A 22291-nucleotide genomic window follows, 5' to 3' on the forward strand; every position below is an offset into this window, starting at 1 on the left:
CTCTCTGTTCTCCTGCGCTCCTCCATTCCTGACCACACACTATGTAAGTCCTACCCTGGTTGGTCCGCCCAAAGTGCAACACCTGCATTTCTCTGCATTATCTGCCATGTTTTCAGTTCATTTTTTCCAGCTGGTACAGATCCCGCTGCAAGTTTTGATAGTCTTCCTCACTTTCCACTACATTCTCAACCTTGGTGTCATCAGCAAATTTATTGATCCTGTTTACTATATTATCATCCTGATCATTGATGTAGGTAACAAACAATTTAGCATTTTTATCATGATTTTTCACATTTTCCACTGTACTTCTGCCACAGAAACAGCAAATTTCCCAACATACGTCAGCGATAATAGACGTGATTCTGATTCTGAAAGGACTATCCCACCCTGGGTCAGGTTGCATGGATATTAGCAGAGGCTAACTTGTTGTTTGTCATAGTAACCAGTTGGGATTTTGAGTTCATGCTGCTCATAAATAATATGTTGAAATGTTCTTATGGCACAGGATATTTGCAGTCTCTTTCATTCATTACTAGAAGACGAGAATCAGAGGTACGACTGGATATGCAGAAAATGATAGGCTGTGGGACCTTCCCATTCTAGCCCAGTTCTTTACTTGGTAATCAACAGGTGCACTTTTACATAATAGTTACTGGGAAAGTGCTCATGAGCAACAGCCTTGCGTAAGTTTATTCTTAATCCAGCAATAGAATATGATTCTTAACTAGCAAAAACTTGTAGTCCAAATATCAGACACAGTTTGTGTGCTTCTTGCACTGTTACCATTCCAGTTCACCACGTTAAAATGCTTGCTTCCACTTCCATTACTGCTAACTGCTAAGCAGAGATGTGCAAATGCCAGCAGATAGAAAAGTAACAGTCTGTTTGCCAGTGTTTTCAAATCATTTACCAGTTCCTCATGTGATCTGGTCAGTATTAATGAAATATAAGTGAAACATTAATTTTATTTTGACTTATTTATTAATAAACTGCTCTCAAAGTTTCTTCTTGGAGTCACTAATTTCTTTGTGTAATAGGTTCATCAGAATAAAATAGTCCCAGGTTTGACTTTTGAATGTATTGTTTTGTTTATAGTACCATTCGAAATCTGATCATAATGCCTGATGACAAAGGAGAAGATAAATCAATTAGCTAGAATCCCATATCCATTATATATTTTCATTGGGTATTGGTCAAACTAGAACAAATGGAATGGTAACAGTTCTGTGATCATGCATGATAAGTGAATGAATATTGCTTCATAATAATTCTCTAGCTTCACATAAAAATGAATATTCAGGCAAAATACTTGTCTTTAAAAGGGTACTTCAGTCTGAATTGGTAGTTTCAGAACAATGCATGAATATAAAAAGAATCATTCAGTAGAGGTTTTTTTTTTAACTCAGTGAGTTTCCTTAAACACCCTTCTGATTAAAGATTTATAAAACCAGAAACCAAAATTAAAATAACTGCAGTCTGATAGGGTGATGGTGGGGAAGCCAAAGTGTTCTGAATTTGAATGCAGCAGCCCACCACAGAAAGGAACTTAGCAGAATAGATGTGTTAACTATTTTGAAATTCTTGTTCAGGAAGTTAAAAATTGCAGCTGCACAATAAGCTCTTGTCAATTGATAGTTCACATCTCTGTAATACATGGGTGAAGCTCGTTCTGTTTAAAATCATGGTGAACTTTCATACATTACATTTGTTCAAACATTTCCACAATTCATTTGAGAATAGAATTGTAATTCCATGGGCTATGCCCTTCAATCAGCTCTTACTGTAAGTTTGTAAGCACCATTTACTCCAGAAATAATCAATAAATGTGTTTGACTATGTGCCTGGTGCAGCAGGTGGTGATGATGGATTTGAGGACCATGCTGTTAGTTGGGCATTATTGCCAGTATAAGTAAATCTCAACAGCATGATTTTCAAAACGTAGTTGGAAACAGCTGTGCAGTGTGTTTTCTTTTTCACATTGGCTGTGTGTGTGTGTGTGTGTGTGTGTGTGTGTGTGTGTGTGTGTGTATCTTTTCATTGATTCCCTTGTATTCCTTTCTAACTACTGTGAATACCTGCAAGAAAATAAACCTCAGGTGACATATATGTATTTTGATAATAAATTTGAATTTTGAACTTTGGTGAGAAGATTGATCCTTATTGTCATTAGAACACAAATGTCTTTTCACTTTGAAGGATTATTATTCAGGGAAGATTTCATATCAGTGGTTGCTGTTGTGAGACTAGGTGATTGCTAATGTATACGAGTAATCTTGCCTTTATCAAGTTATGTTACACAGTCAAAAAGAACCAAGCGGTTAGAAAGCTCATTGGAAAGTTTTGATTAAAGCGGATGACATAAAATTACTGCTTTCGATAATGCTTAAATATTGTTTCCATGGTTGACCTGCAAATATGTTTCACAGTATAAATTTGTCAAGTGTTAACGTGCTAAGATGTTACAACTTACTTACATTTCACTTGCAATTGATGAATTCCTGGACATAGACTTTGGTGACAATTCATAGTCACTGTCTGAGCGATACAGAAAGGATTCCCGGCGCTGACTATGGCTTGGAAAATTTGTGTGCAATACAAGCCCTGATCCAGGACTAGCTTGAGGATCCAATGGACTCCGGCCTGGAGAGGGACCATTCTCCACATCAAAACTATTAGAAAATGCACACACAAAAATGCTTCATTGGCACATGTTTGTTTGTAACCGTCTTTAAAATTATCTATCATATTACAATGCTCAAATTTCTTTTAGTTTGCTTGAACCAAAGATCAATTAACAACTTGGTAAATGGCTTGATTCTAAGCCAATAGAGTTCTAACACCAGATAAGTGAATGAGAGTGACCAAGCAACAGCTCTCTTTTCTGGTTTTCTTGTTTCTAGGATAGGTGACCCTTGCATTATGGCAGTCTGTGTTCCAGAAATTAGCCCTTAAAGAATTCAGTAATCATGACCCAAAATACAGAAATACAAAATAAGATTCCTCTCATGGAATTGATGTGTAAAAGTAAATAAAACAACAAATTCGCTTTTTAACTTATTAGGATGCAGAACAATATACTGGAGAGAGACTTTACAAAATCCAAGACGATTAATAAAAACTTGAACAAAAACTGAAAGTAATAAGTATGCAGAAAGAATTACACATGTGAAGGAAACAGATAAAATGAAATCCATTAAACATTAGATAGTTCCTGAAGCATTGTAATACTGAAGCTAGGGAAGAAATTAAATTCTGTCCTGCTTGAAATCAAGAGTAATATATATATATATATATATTTAGTGAAAAAGGGAAAGAAGCACCAAAGCTTAGACATTCACTCAATGGATATGACATATTCAGAGTACAGAGCCATTGCATGTTTTCTACATTGCAATACACCACAAGGACAATTCAAAGTGACACTTCCCATTCTGAATCAGCTATTTGGTACATCAGAAAGTACAGTAATGATATCTTTCTCATTTCAATGTCAGTTCTGAGTGCCACCCATGTAATTGACTGTGGTTGGGCAGTTAACATTCATCCTGTTTTCCAAAGGACCATCTCATCTGTCGACTAGTAAATTAAAGGAGACCTCAGTGAGTAGGTTTCAGTCTGGTGTTGTGATCCCAATTCATGTACGTTGGAATACTCAGGCCACTTATCAACTACTTTCCCCAGCATTCCTTAGGTCATGACCCTCAACATGTTTCCTTCACCAAATCCCTTCTACCAACCAGGTTCATAACAACCAATCATTTCACTAGGACCTTTTTGCCCCCATTTGCCATCATGATCCCCAATCCAAATTCTGACTCTAATAGCCTGAAAAACGTTGACTTACAGACTAAAGCCCAGCCTCACAGCTCCCTTGACTCATGGACACCTTCCTACAATCACGCTTGTATACTCCGAACAACCGACACCCTGCAACTCCAGCAATTCACAGGATGCACCAACCTTCCGTGTATGCTGCCATTTCCTATTGGTGTTCAATCTATCACAAGAAAATAGGAGCAGTAGTAGTTTATCAGGTCCTTCAAACCTGCCCCACCATGTAATCCCATGGAGGGCTCATTCAGGAAGTTAGGAGACATGGATCCAGGGAAACTTAGCTGTGTCCATACAGAACTAGCTAGCCCATAGAAGGCAGAGGGGAATAACAGATGGACACTGCCTTGAGGTCAGTGACCAGATTCCATAGCGATCTGTTCTGGAGACAGTGCCCTTTTTGATCTTTACAAATGACTTTGATGACGAAATGGAGGGGTAGGTTATGAAGTTTACAGATGATATGAAGGTTGATGGAGTTCTGTATTAGGTGGTGGGTTGCCTGTGGTAAATTCTTTATACAGAGAGTGGTGGGTGCTCAGAACACCTTGCCATAGGTGATGGTAGAGACATCAGGGGTATTTAGAAAACTCTTAGATGATAGAAAAATGCAGAGCTATGTAGGAGGGAAGGGTTAAATTGATCATAGAGCAGTTTAAAAGGTTGAAGGGCCTCTACTGTACTGTAATGTTCTATGTTCCATGTTTTTTAATTATGATAATGGCTGATCTATGTCATATTCAGCTCCAGTGCTATTTCTCAAACCATCAAGTATTTCTCCACTTCCACTTTAAATACTTCAAATAATCCAGCTTCCATCACCCAGAGAATTCCAGAGATACATCACATTCTGCAAAAAGAAATTCCTTATGTACTTCAGTTTTAAATGATTATTCCCTTGTCTTGTTTACTGTCCTCCTGAGCACTTTTCCACAAGCAAAAGCATCCCAATATCTACACTGCTAAGCCACTTCAGCTTCTTACATGTTTGAACAATGCCACTTCTTATGCTTTTAACTCTTTGGAAAACAGGCCCAACGATTTAGTCTCTCGTTTTTAGGACAAATTTCTTATTCATGGTGTCAGCGTAGTGAATCACCTTTGTACTGTTTCCAATGTTACCATATTGTTTATTACGCAAAGGGAATGGTTACCAGATTGTACCATTCACCCCGTTATTCCTTCTGATATTATCCAAACCCCCATCCTCAAATCCCATTCCACTATGGCCTTCTGGACTGGGCCTAGCCTTTGGATTCCACCGAATTTCCATTAAGCAGTCCCATAACCAGAAGAACTGCTGACCTGTCTGATGAACGTACTAGCAGGAGCACTAAAGAAACTCCAAATCACAGGGGCCGTAAATTGTAGATGATGCTGTTTGCAATTCAGGTGAAAAACACATCCCCTCACTTACTTTCGGCCAAGAGAGTTTACAAAAGGAAACTGAAGATACACATCAAGGAAACCTCACAGTAATAATTGAACAGGGAAAGCTTCAGCTATTATGCTCCTGAACTCTGTTGAGGGGAAGTTTGCACCAAGCGGGGATTTGTTCATCTTACTTTAGTTGTTGACAAACTGCTCAGAGCAGATTGACAATAAGTAGATGGAGCACAATTGAATTGTATTCTTTTGTGCAGTTAAAATTTCAGTTCCTGATATGCTCAAAGCCAGAACCCATTCCCTTGAATAGGTTTATGTGTCCTACAGCTAGTCCTACAATTACAGTACCAGATGGAGAAACTCGTTCTCCCTTTGCTCCCAAATGATTATTCCAAGGTATAAATGGAAGACCTTGTCGCTGTAAAAGGCGTCACCAAGAGAAATCCAGTCCAGTTTCGGTTACAAGTTGCAGCTGTTTTGACCACATTGGGTATGCTTGTACTTAGTTCAAAAATCAGCAGTGTGTCTGACTGGGCATACAGCTGAATACAAGTACTGGATCAATCTCGTCTCAGCTGAATTGAAATTTTACCGTTTATCATATTGTTTAAGCAACTTCATTTCAAGTTCCCAAAATATATTTCAGAAAAGGATATAGGGTAGAAACACAATGGCAAATGAAACTGGTGTTGCAAAATGGATTGTACCAGTACTTTCAGAAACTACTCTGAAGAAAATTTCACGAGACAGACTTCCAGGGAAGATTGCCAAGGGGAAAAAAATATCATATGGTTGTGGAGTTAGAATACCACAGCATGCAGAGAAACCCAGAGCTCAGAGTTCCCAGGCAAAAAAAATAAAATCTCTCAGGTTACGAAGTCAACTATAGTCAATGTCTATAGTCAACTTCTGAAGATTGAAAAATTACAAAATATTTTCATAATGGTGCAAGAGAAAAAATACCCCAGCTGATCATTTGAACTACTGGAGGTTAAAAAGGTAATTAAGCATGGATGAAGTTCAGCAAAAGTGCAAGTACCTATGGCATATTTAATCTCCCAATCAAAACTATTTACTATTCCAGGAATGCAAGGGTCTTCAGATTCTTTCCTTATTTCTCTAACCTTTGAGCACTGTACCTAGGCCCAGCAGCAGGAAAAAAAGTCCAGTAGCATCAAGATTGAGGCTTTCCAATCAGCGTCCTAGGCTATTTCCTTTCATTTCTGACCTCACATGATAAAAAACATTATCTATAGCTGATGTCATCCTAGACTGTTTGCACATTCTACTAGTGACTGCACTGGTTTCTCCTGTGTGCTTTAGCTTCCTCCCACATGTGAAAAGATTTGCTGGGTAAAAAGTTATTTAAATATTGTAAATTGCAAACAAGAGAAAATCTGCAGATGCTGGAAATCCAATCAACACAAACAAAATGCTGGAGGAACTCAGTAGGCCAGGCAGTATCTATGGAAAAGAGTAAACAGTCAACATTTCAGGCTAAAACCCTCATCAGGGCTGCAGAAAAAAAGATGAGAAGTTTAAGTAAGAAGACAGGGAGAGGGAAGGAAGAAGTACAAGGCAGTAGGTGATAGGTGAAACTGGGCGAGGAGGAGGAGTGAAATAAAGAGCTGAGAAGTTGATTGGTGAAAGCTATAAAGGGCTGGAGAAGGGGGGATCTGATTGGAGAGGACAGAAGGCCATGGAAGAAAGGGAAGGGGGAGGAGGACCGGAGGGAGGTGATGAGCAGGAAAGGAGATACAGTGAGAGAGGAAAATGGGAATGGTGAATAGTGAAGGGGTGGGAGAAATTACTGGAAGTTTGAGTGATTAATGTTCATGCCATCAGGTTGGAGGCCACCCTGACAGAATATAATGTGTTGTTCCTCCAACCTGAGTGCGGCTGTAGAGGGCATGGACTGACATGTCAGACTGGGAAAAGGAAGTGGAATTAAAATGAGAGGCCTCCAGGAGATCCCGCTATTCCTGGTAGATGCTCGGTGAAGCAGTCTCCTAATCAGTGTCTGGTCTTACCAATATACAGGACGCCATACTGGGAGCACTGGATACAGTAGATATAACCCCAATAGACTCACAGGTGAAGTGTCTCCTCACCTGGAAGAACTGTTTGGGGCCCTGAATGGTAGTGAGGGAGGAGGTGTAGGGTAGATGTAGCACTTGTTATGCTTGCAAGGGGAAGTGCCAGGAGGGAGATTGGTGTGGAGAGATGAATGGGACAGCAGAGCCATGTGGGAGCAATCCCTGTAGAGAGCAGAAATTGGGGGGTGGGTGCAGGGAAAGATGTGCTTGGTGGTGGGCTCCTGCTGGAGATGGAGAAAGTTACAGAGAATTATGTGCTGGATGTGGAGGGTGGTTGGGTGGTAGGTGAGAACAAGAGCAATCCTATCTCTGCTGGGGTGGAGGGAGATTGGGGTGAGGGCAGATGTGTGCAAAATGGAAGAGATGAGGGTGAGGGCAGCGTTGATGATAGAAGGAGGGAAGTCCCTTTCTTTGAAGAATGAGGACATCTCTTTAGTTCTGGAATGAAAAGCCTCATCCTGAGAGCAGATGTGTTGGAGACAGAAGAATTCAGAGAGAGGGAGATGTCATTTTTACAGGATACAGGGTGGGAAGAGGTATAGTTCAGGTAGCTGAGAGAATCAGTGGGTTTATAAAAGATATCAGTAGATAAGCTGTCTCCGGAGAGAGACAGAGATCGAGAAGGGGGAAGGAGATGTCGGAAGTGGACTAGGTAAATTTGAGGGCAGGGTTGAAGTTGGAGTCAAAGTTGATTAAGTCAATGAGGTCAGCATGGATGCAGTCGTCAATGTAGTTGGGAAGTGATATTAGTGTAGGCTTGGAACCTAGACTGTTCCAGCAAAAAGGCAGGCATAGCTGGGACCCATGTGAGTGCCCATGGCTACACCTTTTGTTTGAAGCAAGTGGAAGGAGCCAAAGAAAAAACTATTGAGAGTGAAAAATATGCCCCTAGTGCAGTTGGGTAGCAGGTGAATTATGTCCAGCAAGTACACAGGGATGGAAGGGGAAAAAATGGGATGAGTGTAAGTGAATGCATGGTGCTCTGTTTGGTTGTGATGGCTGAAAGTCCTGTTTTGTGCTGTATGCCTCGATCACTTCTTTGTGCTGCGTCATGCTGTGATTCTGCACCTAATATCTGTCATGCAGATGTTACAACTTTATTTTATGAGTTTAGGCAAACATAAGGATCTGACTTTACATTTCAATTAAGGTTTATGTCATCTAGTGACCAGGAAAACTGGTCAATTTATCCACCTACAAAACAAAGGTTATTAAGGGCAAACATAGTATTCTTGTCACTATTCCAACTAATGTAATTAAGGTTAGAGCATAGAAGTTACAATCTGCAGTCTCAACTCACAATTTTAAGAAAATATAAACCAACTTCAATTCTACCCTTTTATTTTGACATGCTGTGTTTCTGAATAAAATATGAACAATATTTTCATAGAAAGAGAAACCCTTTTGTGCCAAGACAAAATGAAAGGCATGGGGCGTCAGTAATTCTCCTATGATGCTAAATGAAATCACAGAAAATTTATGTGAGCAAACAATTCACACTATTTCTCCTCCTTTTTCCTAGCAAGAATAACCAAGGGCATTGCAAAATCCATGGGCATAAATTCTACCCCATAGTGTTGATTATTTAGCATCTAATAGCATGGTTGCTATTTGAAGCGCAATTGCTTCAAATACACAACTGGATTTACAATGCTGAAACTGGGCTTACATACTGCACACTGAGACAGTAGTAATGCGTGGCCAAAGTGATAAATATTTCTCATAATATATCAAGGCTACCTCCAAAGTCAATTCATTTCCAAACACAGAAAAGTTGCAAATGGAAAAAGTTCAGGAAGCCACTTTGGTTAGCATGGATAATTTGGGCCAAAGTGCCTTTTTCTGTGCCGTATAATTTCACTGCTCAGCTGAAGCCTGGAAAATGATGTAAGGTGAATAATTCATGTGAGGAAAAGAACTGACAATCATTTTATAGTTAACTTCAAATTAGGTATATAAATGAACGATAAAAATGTAAAGTTGGAATTGCCAAGAAAATGACTGAGAAGGTTTGCCCAAATAAACAGGCGGATAATTTTCAGAGCAATAATCCTTCTGCAGAACTGAAGAACAAGGCAGTTTGAGAGAAGGGTCATACACATAAAAGATTATCTTCTAGAAGATTTTCAGATTTCCAGCATTTGCTTTGCGACTGCATAAGTTTCTTAGCTCAACATTAAACTTGTAGCCTGCTGCTTGATCTCCTCTCTCTCCAACGATAGAAGTGTTAAAGTGAATCAGAGCTAAGTCCATATCTTCAATATGATTTAGACCTATCATGGAATACTACTTAAAATTTATTAACTAAAACTAGGCTTTGTCAACAGTAATTTCTGGCTTACCTTTGGATGGTGGAAGATCATAATCTTTGGTATATCTCTGCTGCAATAAGCAAAAGATTATAGTCACCAGCTTCTTTAAAGATTACCATCTCTAGCACCAATCTGGTTTTCCCAATCCACTGTACCTACATGTTGAATCCCCCACTCAAAAGGTTAAACTTGTAATGCATCTCCAAATCTAACTCTGTCTCTAGTCCCACTACTGGATCTGGTTCAATGGTCATCTCACTAAAGGTTAAACTTACACTGAATCCCTGAATTTAACTCAGTCTTTAGTCCCACTACTGGATCTGGTCCAATTGTCATCATGCAAAAGGTTAAACTTGCACTGAATCCCTAATTCAAACCATACTGATTCTTGTAAGTATTTATGTACCTTCTGAACTGATTTCTGGCTGCTTAAAAGACAAACTTGAAATTATAGTTTCTTGAAAAATTAAATTCATCATTCAACTTTCTAAATGTCACCATATTAAAAGACCATGAGACAAAGGAGCAGAAGTCGGCCATTCGGCCCATCGAGTCTGCTCTGCCATTTTATCATGAGCTGATCCATTCTCCCATTTAGTCCCACTCCCCTGCCTTCTCACCATAACCTTTGATGCCCTGGCTACTCAGATACCTATCAATCTCTGCCTTAAATACACCCAATGACTTGGCCTCCACTGCTGCCTGTGGCAACAAATTCCATAGATTCACCACCCTCTGACTAAAAAAATTTCTTCGCATTTCTGTTCTGAATGGGCACTCTTCAATCCTTAAGTCATGCCCTCTCATACTAGACTTCCCCATCATGGGAAACAACTTTGCCACATCCACTCTGTCCATACCTTTCAACATTCGAAATGTTTCTATGAGGTCTCCCTTCATTCTTCTAAACTCCAAGGAATACAGTCCAAGAGCGGACAAACGTTACTCATATGTTAACCCTCTCATTCCCGGAATCATTCTAGTGAATCTTCTCTGTACCCTCTCCAATGTCAGCACATCCTTTCTTAAATAAGGAGACCAAAACTGCCCACAGTACTCCAAATGAGGTCTCACCAGTGCATTATAGAGCCTCAACATCACATCTCTGCTCCTATACTCTATTCCTCTAGAAATGAGTGCCAACATTGCATTCACCTTCTTCACTGCCAACTCAACCTGGAGGTTAACCTTAAGGGTATCCTGCATGAGGACTCCCAAGTCCCGTTGCATCTCAGAACTTTGAATTCTTTCCCCATTTAAATAATAGTCTGCCCGTTTATTACTTCTGCCAAAGTGCATAACCATACACTTTCCAACATTGTACTTCATTTGCCACTTCTTTGCCCATTCTTCCAATCTATCCAAGTCTCTCTGCAGACTCTCCATTTCCTCAGCACTACCGGCCCCTCCACCTATCTTCGAATCATCAGCAAACTTAGCCACAAAGCCATCTATTCCATAATCCAAATCGTTGATGTACAATGTAAAAAAAAAGCGGCCCCAACACAGACCCCTGTGGAACACCACTGGTAACCGGCAGCCAACCAGAATAGGATCCCTTTATTCCCACTCTCTGTTTCCTGCCAATCAGCCAACACTCTATCCATGTATGTAACTTCTCCGTATTTCCATGGGCTCTTATCTTGATAAGTAGCCTCATGTGTGGCATGTGCTTGATTCATACAATATGTGTACTACCTCAGAGTAAAAAGAACAGCCAATATTTCATACAGCTTTTCTCAATAATTAACTTATATTACAAATGCAATAACCACATTCACAGGAATAACTGTCAATCATAAAACCCTTCAGCCATGTTTATACAGTTCAGGCATTACACACTGGGGAGTTGAAAACCACGAAGTTGCTTTCATCCACGTTAAATTAACAATACACTCTTTCTGTTACTGTAACACTTGTATCTTTCTTTTTACCATCTCTGTCTAATTACATATGACATGATCTGCTTGGATAGCACATAAAACAAAAGCCTTCCACTGTATCTCAGTACATGCAGCAATAACAACAAATTAACCAAACTAGTGATTTTGGAAAGTAGAACCCTTTCAGCACTCTACATCTGGCACTGATCAGTCAGATGCAGAATAAATCTCAGAAGATGATCCCACATATTTCAAAGAGACATATTTTCTATTGCTCTTAATAGTTTACCAACTTTAGTGGAAATTACAAGAATTCACTATATAGATGCAATTTTCTTGGGACATGTTGTAACAATTTATAGCCAATGGTGTACAGACAGGAAAAACAATGCAATATTTTTGCATGGCAAAATCCCCGAAAATTTGCTTTTTCTCTGTATTTAGTAATGGAGGCTGAAGTGCACATGTTGGCCAGGGCAAGAGGAGGCTCGCTTGCTCCGCATTGTAAAATGCTGTATGGTCCAGTGAATTATTTGTTAGGACTTACCACCTCATTTCCAAGTTACTGCTTCTATGATGAGCATGATATTTAAGTATACGTTAGGCCTTACACCTATCTTGGGATTTGCACAGGGTATCTACCCAGAACCAAATTAAAGCAGTCCTATACTTTTGTGTTTGATATAAGATAGTAGATGGAGGATAATTTATTCTAACAATGAGAGTGCACTGTTTTTTTTTTACAGATTTAAAGATAGTAATGTAGCACCTGCTTCAGAATTTAATTATATAATCAAAATTGGCAACAGATTACAATAGTGAGGGAATGCTGTTTTGTTGGAGGTGTTGCAGTTTGTATGATACGCCACACTGATGATCTACACATTTCAGTTGTTTAGTAAATAGGCTTCACCAATGTTTGTACTTCACCGGAACTGGGATGAGTGATGGACCCATTCATTCAATAAATCAATGAATATAATCTTTCAACATCTAAGTATTGGTGAAAATTGCTGGGCCTCTGGACCTCAAGCAATTAAACACAACAACAAACTGTGTCTTAAAAAATCCAAGGCAATATATACCATCGGCTCAATGGTTCCACCTGCTTGACTTTTTGTTTTGATCCTTACTGATCCAAAACCCTGTTAATCTACAGGAAAGAGTCAGGTAAGAAACCTTCTTATATTGCTCAAACAGAAATTTCTGGTACCAGTTGAAAAGAAACAACCACTGAATGATTGTCTTTCTGTTTCTGCATTTGATATGCTTGACTGTGATCTCTGAACTGTGTTGGACCTACATTCCTTACATGTATTTATGTGTTCATGATTACAATGATCAGAAGGATATGTTTTCTAACAGCATGTACTTATTTTTATGTCATCTGATACACAAGGAATTTTCAGATTTATGGTTATCAGTGACTTACAACAACTGTACCAAAGAAACAGTTCTTTATTAGACGATATTCCCAAACTTTTACCAATTTTTAGGGATCAAAGTTCATGATTCTCTTTATTTTACCATGAAAATACTAAACCAGTAACATTATATTTTCTTTCATCGAGGCACTTTATTTTCATTTCTTTAAAAACTCAGAATATATGCCAACACGAACAAAGTCCAAAGTGAAAGGACCTTAGATTTCTGCAGCATTTGGACTTAGTCTAAGTGTTTGGCATAATATCAAAGTTTGCAGCCTTGAAAACTGGTTTTAGTTTTGCAGTTCTATTTTACCATGCTTGAATGTGACACAAATGAAGTCTAGAAACACTGTAAAGGTGGTCTTTGGTTGAAAATAGGAGGAAGAGTTTAATTAAACAAGTAATTCCAGAAAGATTTTTGTAAAGTGACTGTGAGATTACGTTTCATCAGCACATAAGAATGGTAGAGGTCTGACCATGGTACTTTTAATCATTATCTTTCTCAACCTTACTGATAATTAGACACAATGTAATAATTATCCTTCTCTGCTGGCCCACTCATATTTATTTTCACTCTTGTCCATCAGTTATAAGCACATCATCTTCAAAGTTTCTTAAAGGAGGAAAGAGAAGTAGAGTTTTTTTTTTGTCCATGGGGCAAGGCAGCTGATGGTAATGCTATGATGTGAAGTTGGATATTGCATATAAATGTATCTGATCCAAATCCCACTAACTTACAGTGAGGAAACCATTAAGAAGTAATGTTATATGGTAATGCCTAGGTCCAGTTTCCTGAACATCAATAGCTTCTGCTGAGATCATGACCAAAATTGGGGGTTAATTAGGCCTGACATAATAATTTGAAAGTGCAGAGACAAGCAAGAAATCAATGGAACAAGGAAAGATATGGAAAGTAACACACAAAAAAATGCTGGAGGAACTCAGCAGGTCAGGCAGCATCAACGAAGAGTAATAAAAAGTCAATGTTTTGGTTCAAGAACTTTCATCAGGCACCGGATTATGAAGGGTTTCGGATTGAAAGTGGGGTCTTTACTCCTCTCCATAGGTGCTACTTGACCTGATGAGTACCTCCAGCATTTTGTGTGTTTTACTCCGGAGTTACAGCATCTGCAGAATCTCTTGTCTTTTTGAGAGATATGCACAGGCAGATTATTGAGGCAGAAAACCAAGATAAATATAAGGTTTGTATGAATAGATATCAAAACTAGCATTTCAGAGGATTTACTATGAATACAATTTCTGGTGGTTTTAAGGAAAGTCAAAATGTAATTTATATTTCAAGAAATTTTAAAATTCAGAATTGAAATTTATTCCTCCTGTAAAGGATGACATTGAACCCAAGAGTTCAGAATTGCAGATCAATCTAAGAAACACCAGCAAATTGCTATCAGTGAGTTTACACATTGAAGCCCTAAGCGTGCCCCACTTAAAAAAAGTAAACATGATAGTTATACACGAAATAGCTGTCATAACATTATAAAATCTGGCCCATATTTTCTACAATTTCTTGCCATTAAAAGTGAGTTTATTGTGTATATATATTAGTAAGCCCATCCACCTCATGATTTTCCTTTTATTTATATAGCTAGAGATTTTTTGCTTCTTCAATAGTCTTTGATGTTTTATTTTGTAATTTACCTTTGCACTTTAATGTATTTATGCACATTTCATTCCACATTTGTACTTTAGCCTCTAGCTTTATTCTTATAAAATTCTTTATTCTTTATAATTGTTGAATGTCAATTTTGTTACAAGTCACACTAACACAACACAGCAAAGTTCTAACACATGTCGATGCATTTGGTGAATAAAGTTAATCCTTGATCCTTCATACTTCAATGAACAGTATACAAATTAATGTTGATCTTGCAGCACAATTATAAAGTAGCAGGTAAGTCATAGTTGAAAGGGGATCCCAGCTGGGACTTTAACATCCATATCAAAAGGACAGGCAGATGGGAAGCGGGGATGGGTTGGGTTTGTTGGTAAAAAATGAAATCAAATCCTTAGAAAGAAGTGACATAGGATCAGAAGATGTAGAGCCATCGTGCATAGAAACTGCAGGGTTAAAAAGACACTGAAGGTAATTATATACAGGCCCCCGAACAACAGCCAGGATGTGGGGTAGAAATTATAGTGGGACAGAGAAAAGGCATGTAAAAAGGGCAATGTTACAATGGTCATGGTCATAGGAGTTTCAATATGGAAGTAGATTGGGAAAATCAGGTTAGTGCTGGATCCCAGAATTAAGAGAATGCCTACAATTAGGGATAATCAGCATAGCTCTGCAAGGTGCAGGCCATGCCTCGTGATCCTAATTGAATTCTTTGAGAATGTGACAAAGCACAATGATGAATGTAGAGCAGTAGCTGTGGTGTATATGGATTTTAGTAAAGTGTTTAACAAGGTTCCCTATGGGAAACTCATTCATAAAATCAAGAGGCATGGGATCTAGGGAAACTTGGCTCTGTCAATACAGAATTGACTTGCACATGGAAGGCAGAGAGTGGTAAAAAAATGGACAGTATCAACCTGCAGGTCAGTGACCAGTGGTGTTCTGCACAGATCTGTCTGGGACCTCTGCTCCGTGATTTTTATAAACGACTTGTACGAAGAAGTGGAAAGATAGGTTAGTAAGTTGGCAGATGACACAAAGGTTAGTGGAGTTGTGGATAGTGTGGAGGGTTGTTAAAGGTTGCAATGGGACACTGACAGGATGCAGAGATAGGCTGAGAAGTGGCTGATTTAGTTCAACTCAGAAAAGTGTGGTGATTAATTTTGAATGGTTGCACCTGAAGGCAGAATATACATTTCATGGCAGGATTCTTGAAAGTGTGGAGGAAAAGAGGAATCTTGGGGACAATATCCATAGATCCTTCAATGCTACCATGTAAGTTGATAGCACTGCTAAGAATGTGTATGGTGTGTTGGCTTTCATTGGTCTGAGGATTAAGTTCAAGAGCCACAAAATAATGCTGCAGCTACTGCAACATTAGACCTCGCTTGGAATTTCTTGGAATATTTAAGAAGTTCTTAGGTAGGCACACGGATGATAAAAAAAATGGAGGGCTATGTAAGAGAAGAGTTAGATAGAACTTAGAGTAAGCTAAAAGGTCGGCACAACATTGTGGGCTGAAGGACTTGTCCTGCTCGCTGATGTTCTAATGAGATAGCTTTTGGAGCAGTTCATGTTGTACAGAGCACTCAGGTCCCAATGTAGATCGATGGGGGTAGGCAGTTTAAATGGTTCAGCACAGACTAGATGGATTGAAGGGCCTGTTTCTGTGCTGTACTTTTCTATGACAATGTTTGAGTGAACTAGGGAAGAGGCAATTCTGGATTGGGTGTTGTGTAATGAACCATATTTGATTAGGGACTCAAGGTAAAAGAACCCTCAGTAGGCAGCGATCATAATACGATAGAATATACCCTGCTGCTTTAGAAGGAGAAGCTAAAATCAGATGAATCAGTATTACAGTGGAGTAATGAAAACTACAGGGGCATGAGAGAGAACTGGATTGGAAAAGGACACTAGCAGAGATGACAGGAGAGCAGCAAGGCAGGAGTTCCTGTGAGTAATTCAGAAGATTGAAGATCAGTTCATCCCAAAGAAGATGAAGCACTTTAAAGGGAGGTTGCAGCAACCGTGACTGACAAGTCAGAGGCAGCACAAAAGCAAAAGAGAGGGTATAAAATATAGAAAAAATTAGAGTGAAGTTAGAGGAGTTGGAAGCTTTTAAAAACCAACTAATGGACAACTAAAAAAGCAATTAAGACAGAAAACATGAATTATGAAGGTATGCTAGCCAATAATAATATAAAAGAGGATACCAAAAGGTTTTATTTTCAGATATATAATGGGTAAAGGAGAGGCAAGAGTGAACAACAGAACCCTTGGGAAAAAGAAAACACTGGAGAGGTAATAATGGTAGAAGAACTAAAGGCATAGACAATTTCCCAAAGGGGGAGCAAATTCAGAAATCCGATGTACAAGGGAACTTGGGAGTCTTAGTGGAAAATTCTCTAAATGTTAACTTGCAGTTTGAGTTGGTAGAAAGGAAGGACGTGCAATGTTAGCATTCATTTCAAAGAGACTAGAATATAAAAACCAAGATGTGATGCTGAGACTTTAAAAGGCAATGATCCGATCACATTTGGAGTATTCTGAGCAGTTCTGGACCACTTATTGATGAAAACACATGTTGGCTTTGGAGACGGTCCAGAGGAGGTTTACAAGAATGATACTGGGAGTGAAATTGTTAATGTATGAGGAGTTTTTGATGGCTCTGGGCCTCTAGTTGTTAGAGTTTAGAAGAATGAGGGGGGATCTTTTCGAAACCTGCTGCATATTGAAATGCCTAAATAAAGTGGACATGGAGAGGATGTTTCCAATAAGGGACAGTCTAAGACCAGAAGACACAGTCACGGAATAGAAGGCTGTCCCTTTAGAACAGAGAGGAGGAATTTCTTTAGTCAGAGTGCAGAGAATCTATGGAATTCATTGCCAGAGATGACTGGGGAGGCCAAGCCATTGGGTATATTTAAAGTGGAGTTTAATAGGTTTTTCATTAGTATGGGTGTCAAAGGTTACACAGAGAAGGTAGGAGAATGTTGTTGTGAAGGAAAATAAATCAGCCATAATCGAACAGTAGAGCAGACATGACAGGCCCTGTGGCCTAATTCTGCTCCTGTGTTATGGTCTTATGATGAAATGACCCACTGTTGTCATTCAAGGGTGAATAAAGTAAAAAAAAAAGCTTTGCAGTTACAATTGTCACAGATCAATAAAACTTTTAAAGAAGTTATTTAAATGTATGAAAAGCTATGGAAATAATACCACCTTGAGTCACTAAATGTAGAATATAACAGTAAGGATTAAACACATCTAAGACACATCATTTCAACCATTGTTTTCTTCTAAGTTTTGAAGTTATTGCCATACTGAAAAAGTAACCTTTAATTGTAAACATACTTGTAAATGCCAAGTAGGATGAGGTTTAAGGAGGGCAACAGAAAATCGACTAATGCATCAAAATTAGCGTACAAACAATGGTTAAAATAATCATGGTAAAGCACAAAATTAAAAGTAACAATGTTTTAATTTTATGAGCCAATTGGTAGAAATACCAACTTTTAAATTGTATTAAGCTGTACGATATTAATGAATGCAACACCTACACAGCTTCTCGCCAGATAACTCCAAGGTCCTGTCCCCACAGTGTTTCCAACACAAACAGTTCATATCTGAAGTGTGGCAGTGGCCGAAGATATTTCAGACCCAAGAAAGTGTACTCAAGTGAGACTTTAATTTCACTATTTGTTATGATATCATAAAAACAGCAAATTATCCAAAGCTTGACAGTTCAGATAAATAAAACCAAGCAAATGTTTGCCCCACGACAGCCAGAACATCCATACTCCAGGTCCCCCAAATGTTTGTGTTTGTATGTACCAGATGCATTTTAAGTAAGGCAATCGTAAACTGGGGAGAAGCTGTACAAATTTATCCTCACCACAAATGCAGTGAATGTCCTCACAAATAGATTGTCTTCATTACAATTTTATTCACATACTTTTGTTAATATTTCACGTCACAAGTTTAACTCAATGTTTTTCCTCATGCACTTGATGCAGTTATATTTCAGACCCAAGAAAGTATACTCAGGTGAAACCTCCATTTCACTATTTGTTATGATATAATAAAAACAGCAAAATTATCCAAAGCCTGACAGTTCAGATAAATAAAGCCAAGCAAATGTTTGCCGTGTAATTATACAAAAACATATTCATGAAATGCTAGATCAATTTTCTGAATTTAACAGCTATTCAAAGCATGAAAGAAACACTCCTGTGCAGAAAGAAATTACAAACCCGAGTTTAGCAGACAGACGAGCTCGTTTAATATCTTCGTCACTGAAGGAGAAATGTACTTTATTGGGATGTTTTACAGGAAAGTCCCATAAAGAAGAGCGAAGAATCATCGTAGCTAGTGGTATCTCTCTGACATTTCAGATCTGCGTAATCCGAATATACCGTAATACATGCACACAAAAACTTTCTTAGACTCCTGTTACTGTGAGCTGTAATCTGCACATACTGAATCCTGAAGTGGATTTTCTATTTTACTTGGAACGGACTGCCAGTGTACAGTAAAATAAAAATTGCTGGAGCTGTTTCCCAACCAGTGAAATTAATATCACTGGGGTCAGAATAAGGACCACATGTGGATTCTTCTATGATGTCAAGATCATTTATGGTGCAAACATTCCAAATGTTCTTCTTAGTGAAAGCCAGGGATGAAGAACTTGTCAGGGATTGTGAAGAAGTTAGTGCCTGTTAGAGAGAGAACTTCAAGGAATTCCTGAACCATGAGACTATGAGAGTGACCCTGACTCCATTCCACAATGTACTATATGACGCAAACTTCCCACCATTCCAGAACCACAAGCAGTGTAAAGCCCAAACACCAAATTAACCTTATTTCTGCTGGTATATGTATTCAAGCTCCTAAATCTGGACACAAGTTATGAACCTAATTTTACTCATATGCAAAGAGAAGGCTGAATCTGTATGAGTTGAAAAATGGGTTAAAAAAGTAAAGATAGCATGCAGTCAGATTGTCAGGAAGGACAGGCAAGTGATGGGACTTAGTTGCAGCCAACAGGCTGAGTATCAAATCATTAGGGATGCAGAATCAGAAAGGATAGCAAATACGGTACTCTAAATGCACATTGTATAAGAAATAAGGTGGCTGATCTTGTTGCAATATTACAGATTGCCAGGTATGGTGTTGTGGCCATCACTGAATCATGGCTGAAGGACGGTTGTAGATGGGAGCTGAATGTCCAAGGCTACACGCTATATCGGAAAGATAGGAAGGTAGGCAGAGGGGGTGGTGTGGCTCTGCTGGTAAAGAATGGCATCAAATCAGTAGAAAGATGTCACATAGGATCGGAAGATATTGAATCCTTGTGGGTTGGGTTAAGAAACTGCAACAGTAAAAAGACATTGATGGCAGTTATGTACAAGCCTCCCAACAGTGGCTGGGAGGTGGACCACAGGTTACAACTGGAAATTGAAAAGGCGTATCAAAAGGGCAATGTTATAGTAGTCATGGGAGATTTTAACATGCCAGTCAATCAGAAAATCAGGTTGGTAATGAATCTCAAGGGAGTGAGTTTGTTGAATGCCTAAGAGATAGCTTTTTAGAGCAGTTTGTCTTTGAGCCTACTAGGGAATCAGCTATACTAGGTTGAGTGTTATGTAATGAACCAGAGGCAATTAGGGAGCGTGGGGTAAAAGAACCCTTAGGAACCAGTGATCACAATATGATTGTGTTCAACTTGAAATCTGATAGAGAGAAAATAAAGTCTGATGTAGCAGTATTTTAGTGGAGTAAGGGAAATTACAGTGGTTGAGAGAGGAGTTGGCCAAAGTAAATTGGAAGGAGCTGCTGGCAAGGATGACAGCAGAGCAGCAATGGCATGTGTTTCTGGGGAAAATGAGGAAGGTGCAGGACATGTGCATTCCAAAAATGAAGAATACCCAAATGGTAAAATAGTACAACCATGGCTGACAAGTCAAAGCTACTGTGAAAGCAAAACAGAGGGCATACGACAAAGCAAAAATTAGTAGGAAGATAGAGGATTGGAAGTTTTTAAAACCTACAGAGAGCAACTAAAAAAAATCATTAGAAGGGAAAAGATAAAAGTATGAAAGCAAGCTAGCAAATAATATCAAAGTGGATAGTAAAAGTTTTTTCAAGAAATGAGAGTGAATATAGGACCGCTAGAAAATGAGGCAGGAGAAATAATAACAGGACAAGGAGATGGCTGATGAACTAAATGTGTATTTTGCATCAGTCTTCACTGTGGAAGACACTAGCTATATGCCTGATGTTGTAGTGAGTGAAGGAAGAGAAGTGGGTGCAGTTACTGTTACAAGTGAGAAGGTGCTCAAAAAGCTAAAGACCTAAAGATACATGAGTCACCCAGACCAGATTAACTGCACCATAGGGTTCTGAAAGAGGTAGTGTTAGAGATTGTGGTGACATTAGAAATGATCTTACAAAAATCTGAAAAATTGCAGATGTTACTCCTCTCTTTAAGAAAGATGGAAGGCAGCAGAATGGAAATTATAGACCTGTTAGCCGGACCTCAGTGGTTGGGAAGATGTTGAAATTAATTGTTAAGGATGAGGTGATGGAGTACTTAGTGACACAGGACAAGATAGGACAAAGTCAGCTTGGTTTCCTTCAGGGAAAATCCTGCCCAACAAAGCTGTTGAAATTCTTTGAGGACATTACAAGTAGGATAGATAAAGGGGATGCAGTGGATGCTGTTTATTTGGAATTTCAGAAGGCCTTTGACAAGGTGCCACACATTAGGCTGCTTACCAAGTTAAGAGCTCAAGTTATTGCAGGAAAGTTACTAACATGGTTAGAGCATTGGCTGATTGGTAGGAGACAGTGAGTGGGAATAAAAGGATCCTTTTCTGGTTGGCTGCCAGTGACTAGTGGTGTTCCACAGGAGCTGGTGTCGGGACCACTTCTTTTTATGCTGTATATAAATGATTTAGATGATGGAATAGATGGCTTTGTTGCCAAGTTTACAGATGATACAAAGATTGGTGGAGGGACAGGTAGTGTTGAGGAAACAGGTAGGATGCAGAAGGAGTTAGACAGATTAGGAGAATGGGCAAGAAATTGACGAATGAAGTACAATGTTGGAAAATGCATGATCATGCACTTTGGTAGTAGAAATAAATGTGCAGACTATTTTCTAAATGGGGAGAAAATCCAGGAATCTGAGATGCAGAGGGATTTGGGATTCCTTGTGCAGAACACCCTTAAGGTTAACTTGCAGGTTGAATCAGTGGTGAGGAAGGCAAATACCACGTTAGCATTCATTTCAAGAGGTCTAGAATACAAGAGCAAGGATGTGATGCTGCGGTTTTATGATACTGGTGAGGCCTCACCTTGAGTATTGTGAACAGTTTTGGGCCCCTCATCTTAGAAAAGATGTGCTGGCATTAGAGAGGGTCCAGAGGAGGTTCACAAGGATGATTCCAGGAATGAAAGGGTTATCATACAAAAAACGTTTGATAGCTCTGGGTCTGTACTCACTGGAATTCAGAAGGATGAGGGGGGGATCTCACTGAAATCTTTTGAATGTTGAAAGGCCTAGACAGAGTAGATGTGGAAAGGTTGGTTCCTATGGTGGGAGAGTCTAGGACAAGAGGGCATAGCTTCAGGAGTGAGGGGCACCCTTTCAAAACAGAGATGCCGGAGAAATTACTTTAGTCAAAAGGTGGTGAATTTGTGGAATTTGTTGCTA

At 39.0% G+C, this 22291-nt stretch overlaps 1 protein-coding gene across 4 annotated transcripts in view; it reads right to left on the bottom strand.

Moving 5' to 3' along the window:
• pde4ba (phosphodiesterase 4B, cAMP-specific a) overlaps positions 1 to 22291 on the bottom strand; it is a 620274-nt gene that overhangs the window by 176402 nt on the left and 421581 nt on the right. For 3 of the 4 annotated variants that reach the window (XM_072273878.1, XM_072273877.1, XM_072273876.1), the window contains one exon: positions 2475 to 2669. In XM_072273878.1, the coding sequence (XP_072129979.1) occupies positions 2475 to 2669 (195 nt within the window). Of the gene's footprint in view, positions 1 to 2474; positions 2670 to 18827; positions 18969 to 22291 lie in introns of those variants that run through there. The other variant, XM_072273879.1, reaches the window with a different exon arrangement.

This window comes from Mobula birostris, chromosome 12, assembly GCF_030028105.1.
Source record: "Mobula birostris isolate sMobBir1 chromosome 12, sMobBir1.hap1, whole genome shotgun sequence".
Taxonomy (NCBI): Eukaryota; Metazoa; Chordata; class Chondrichthyes; order Myliobatiformes; family Myliobatidae; genus Mobula; species Mobula birostris.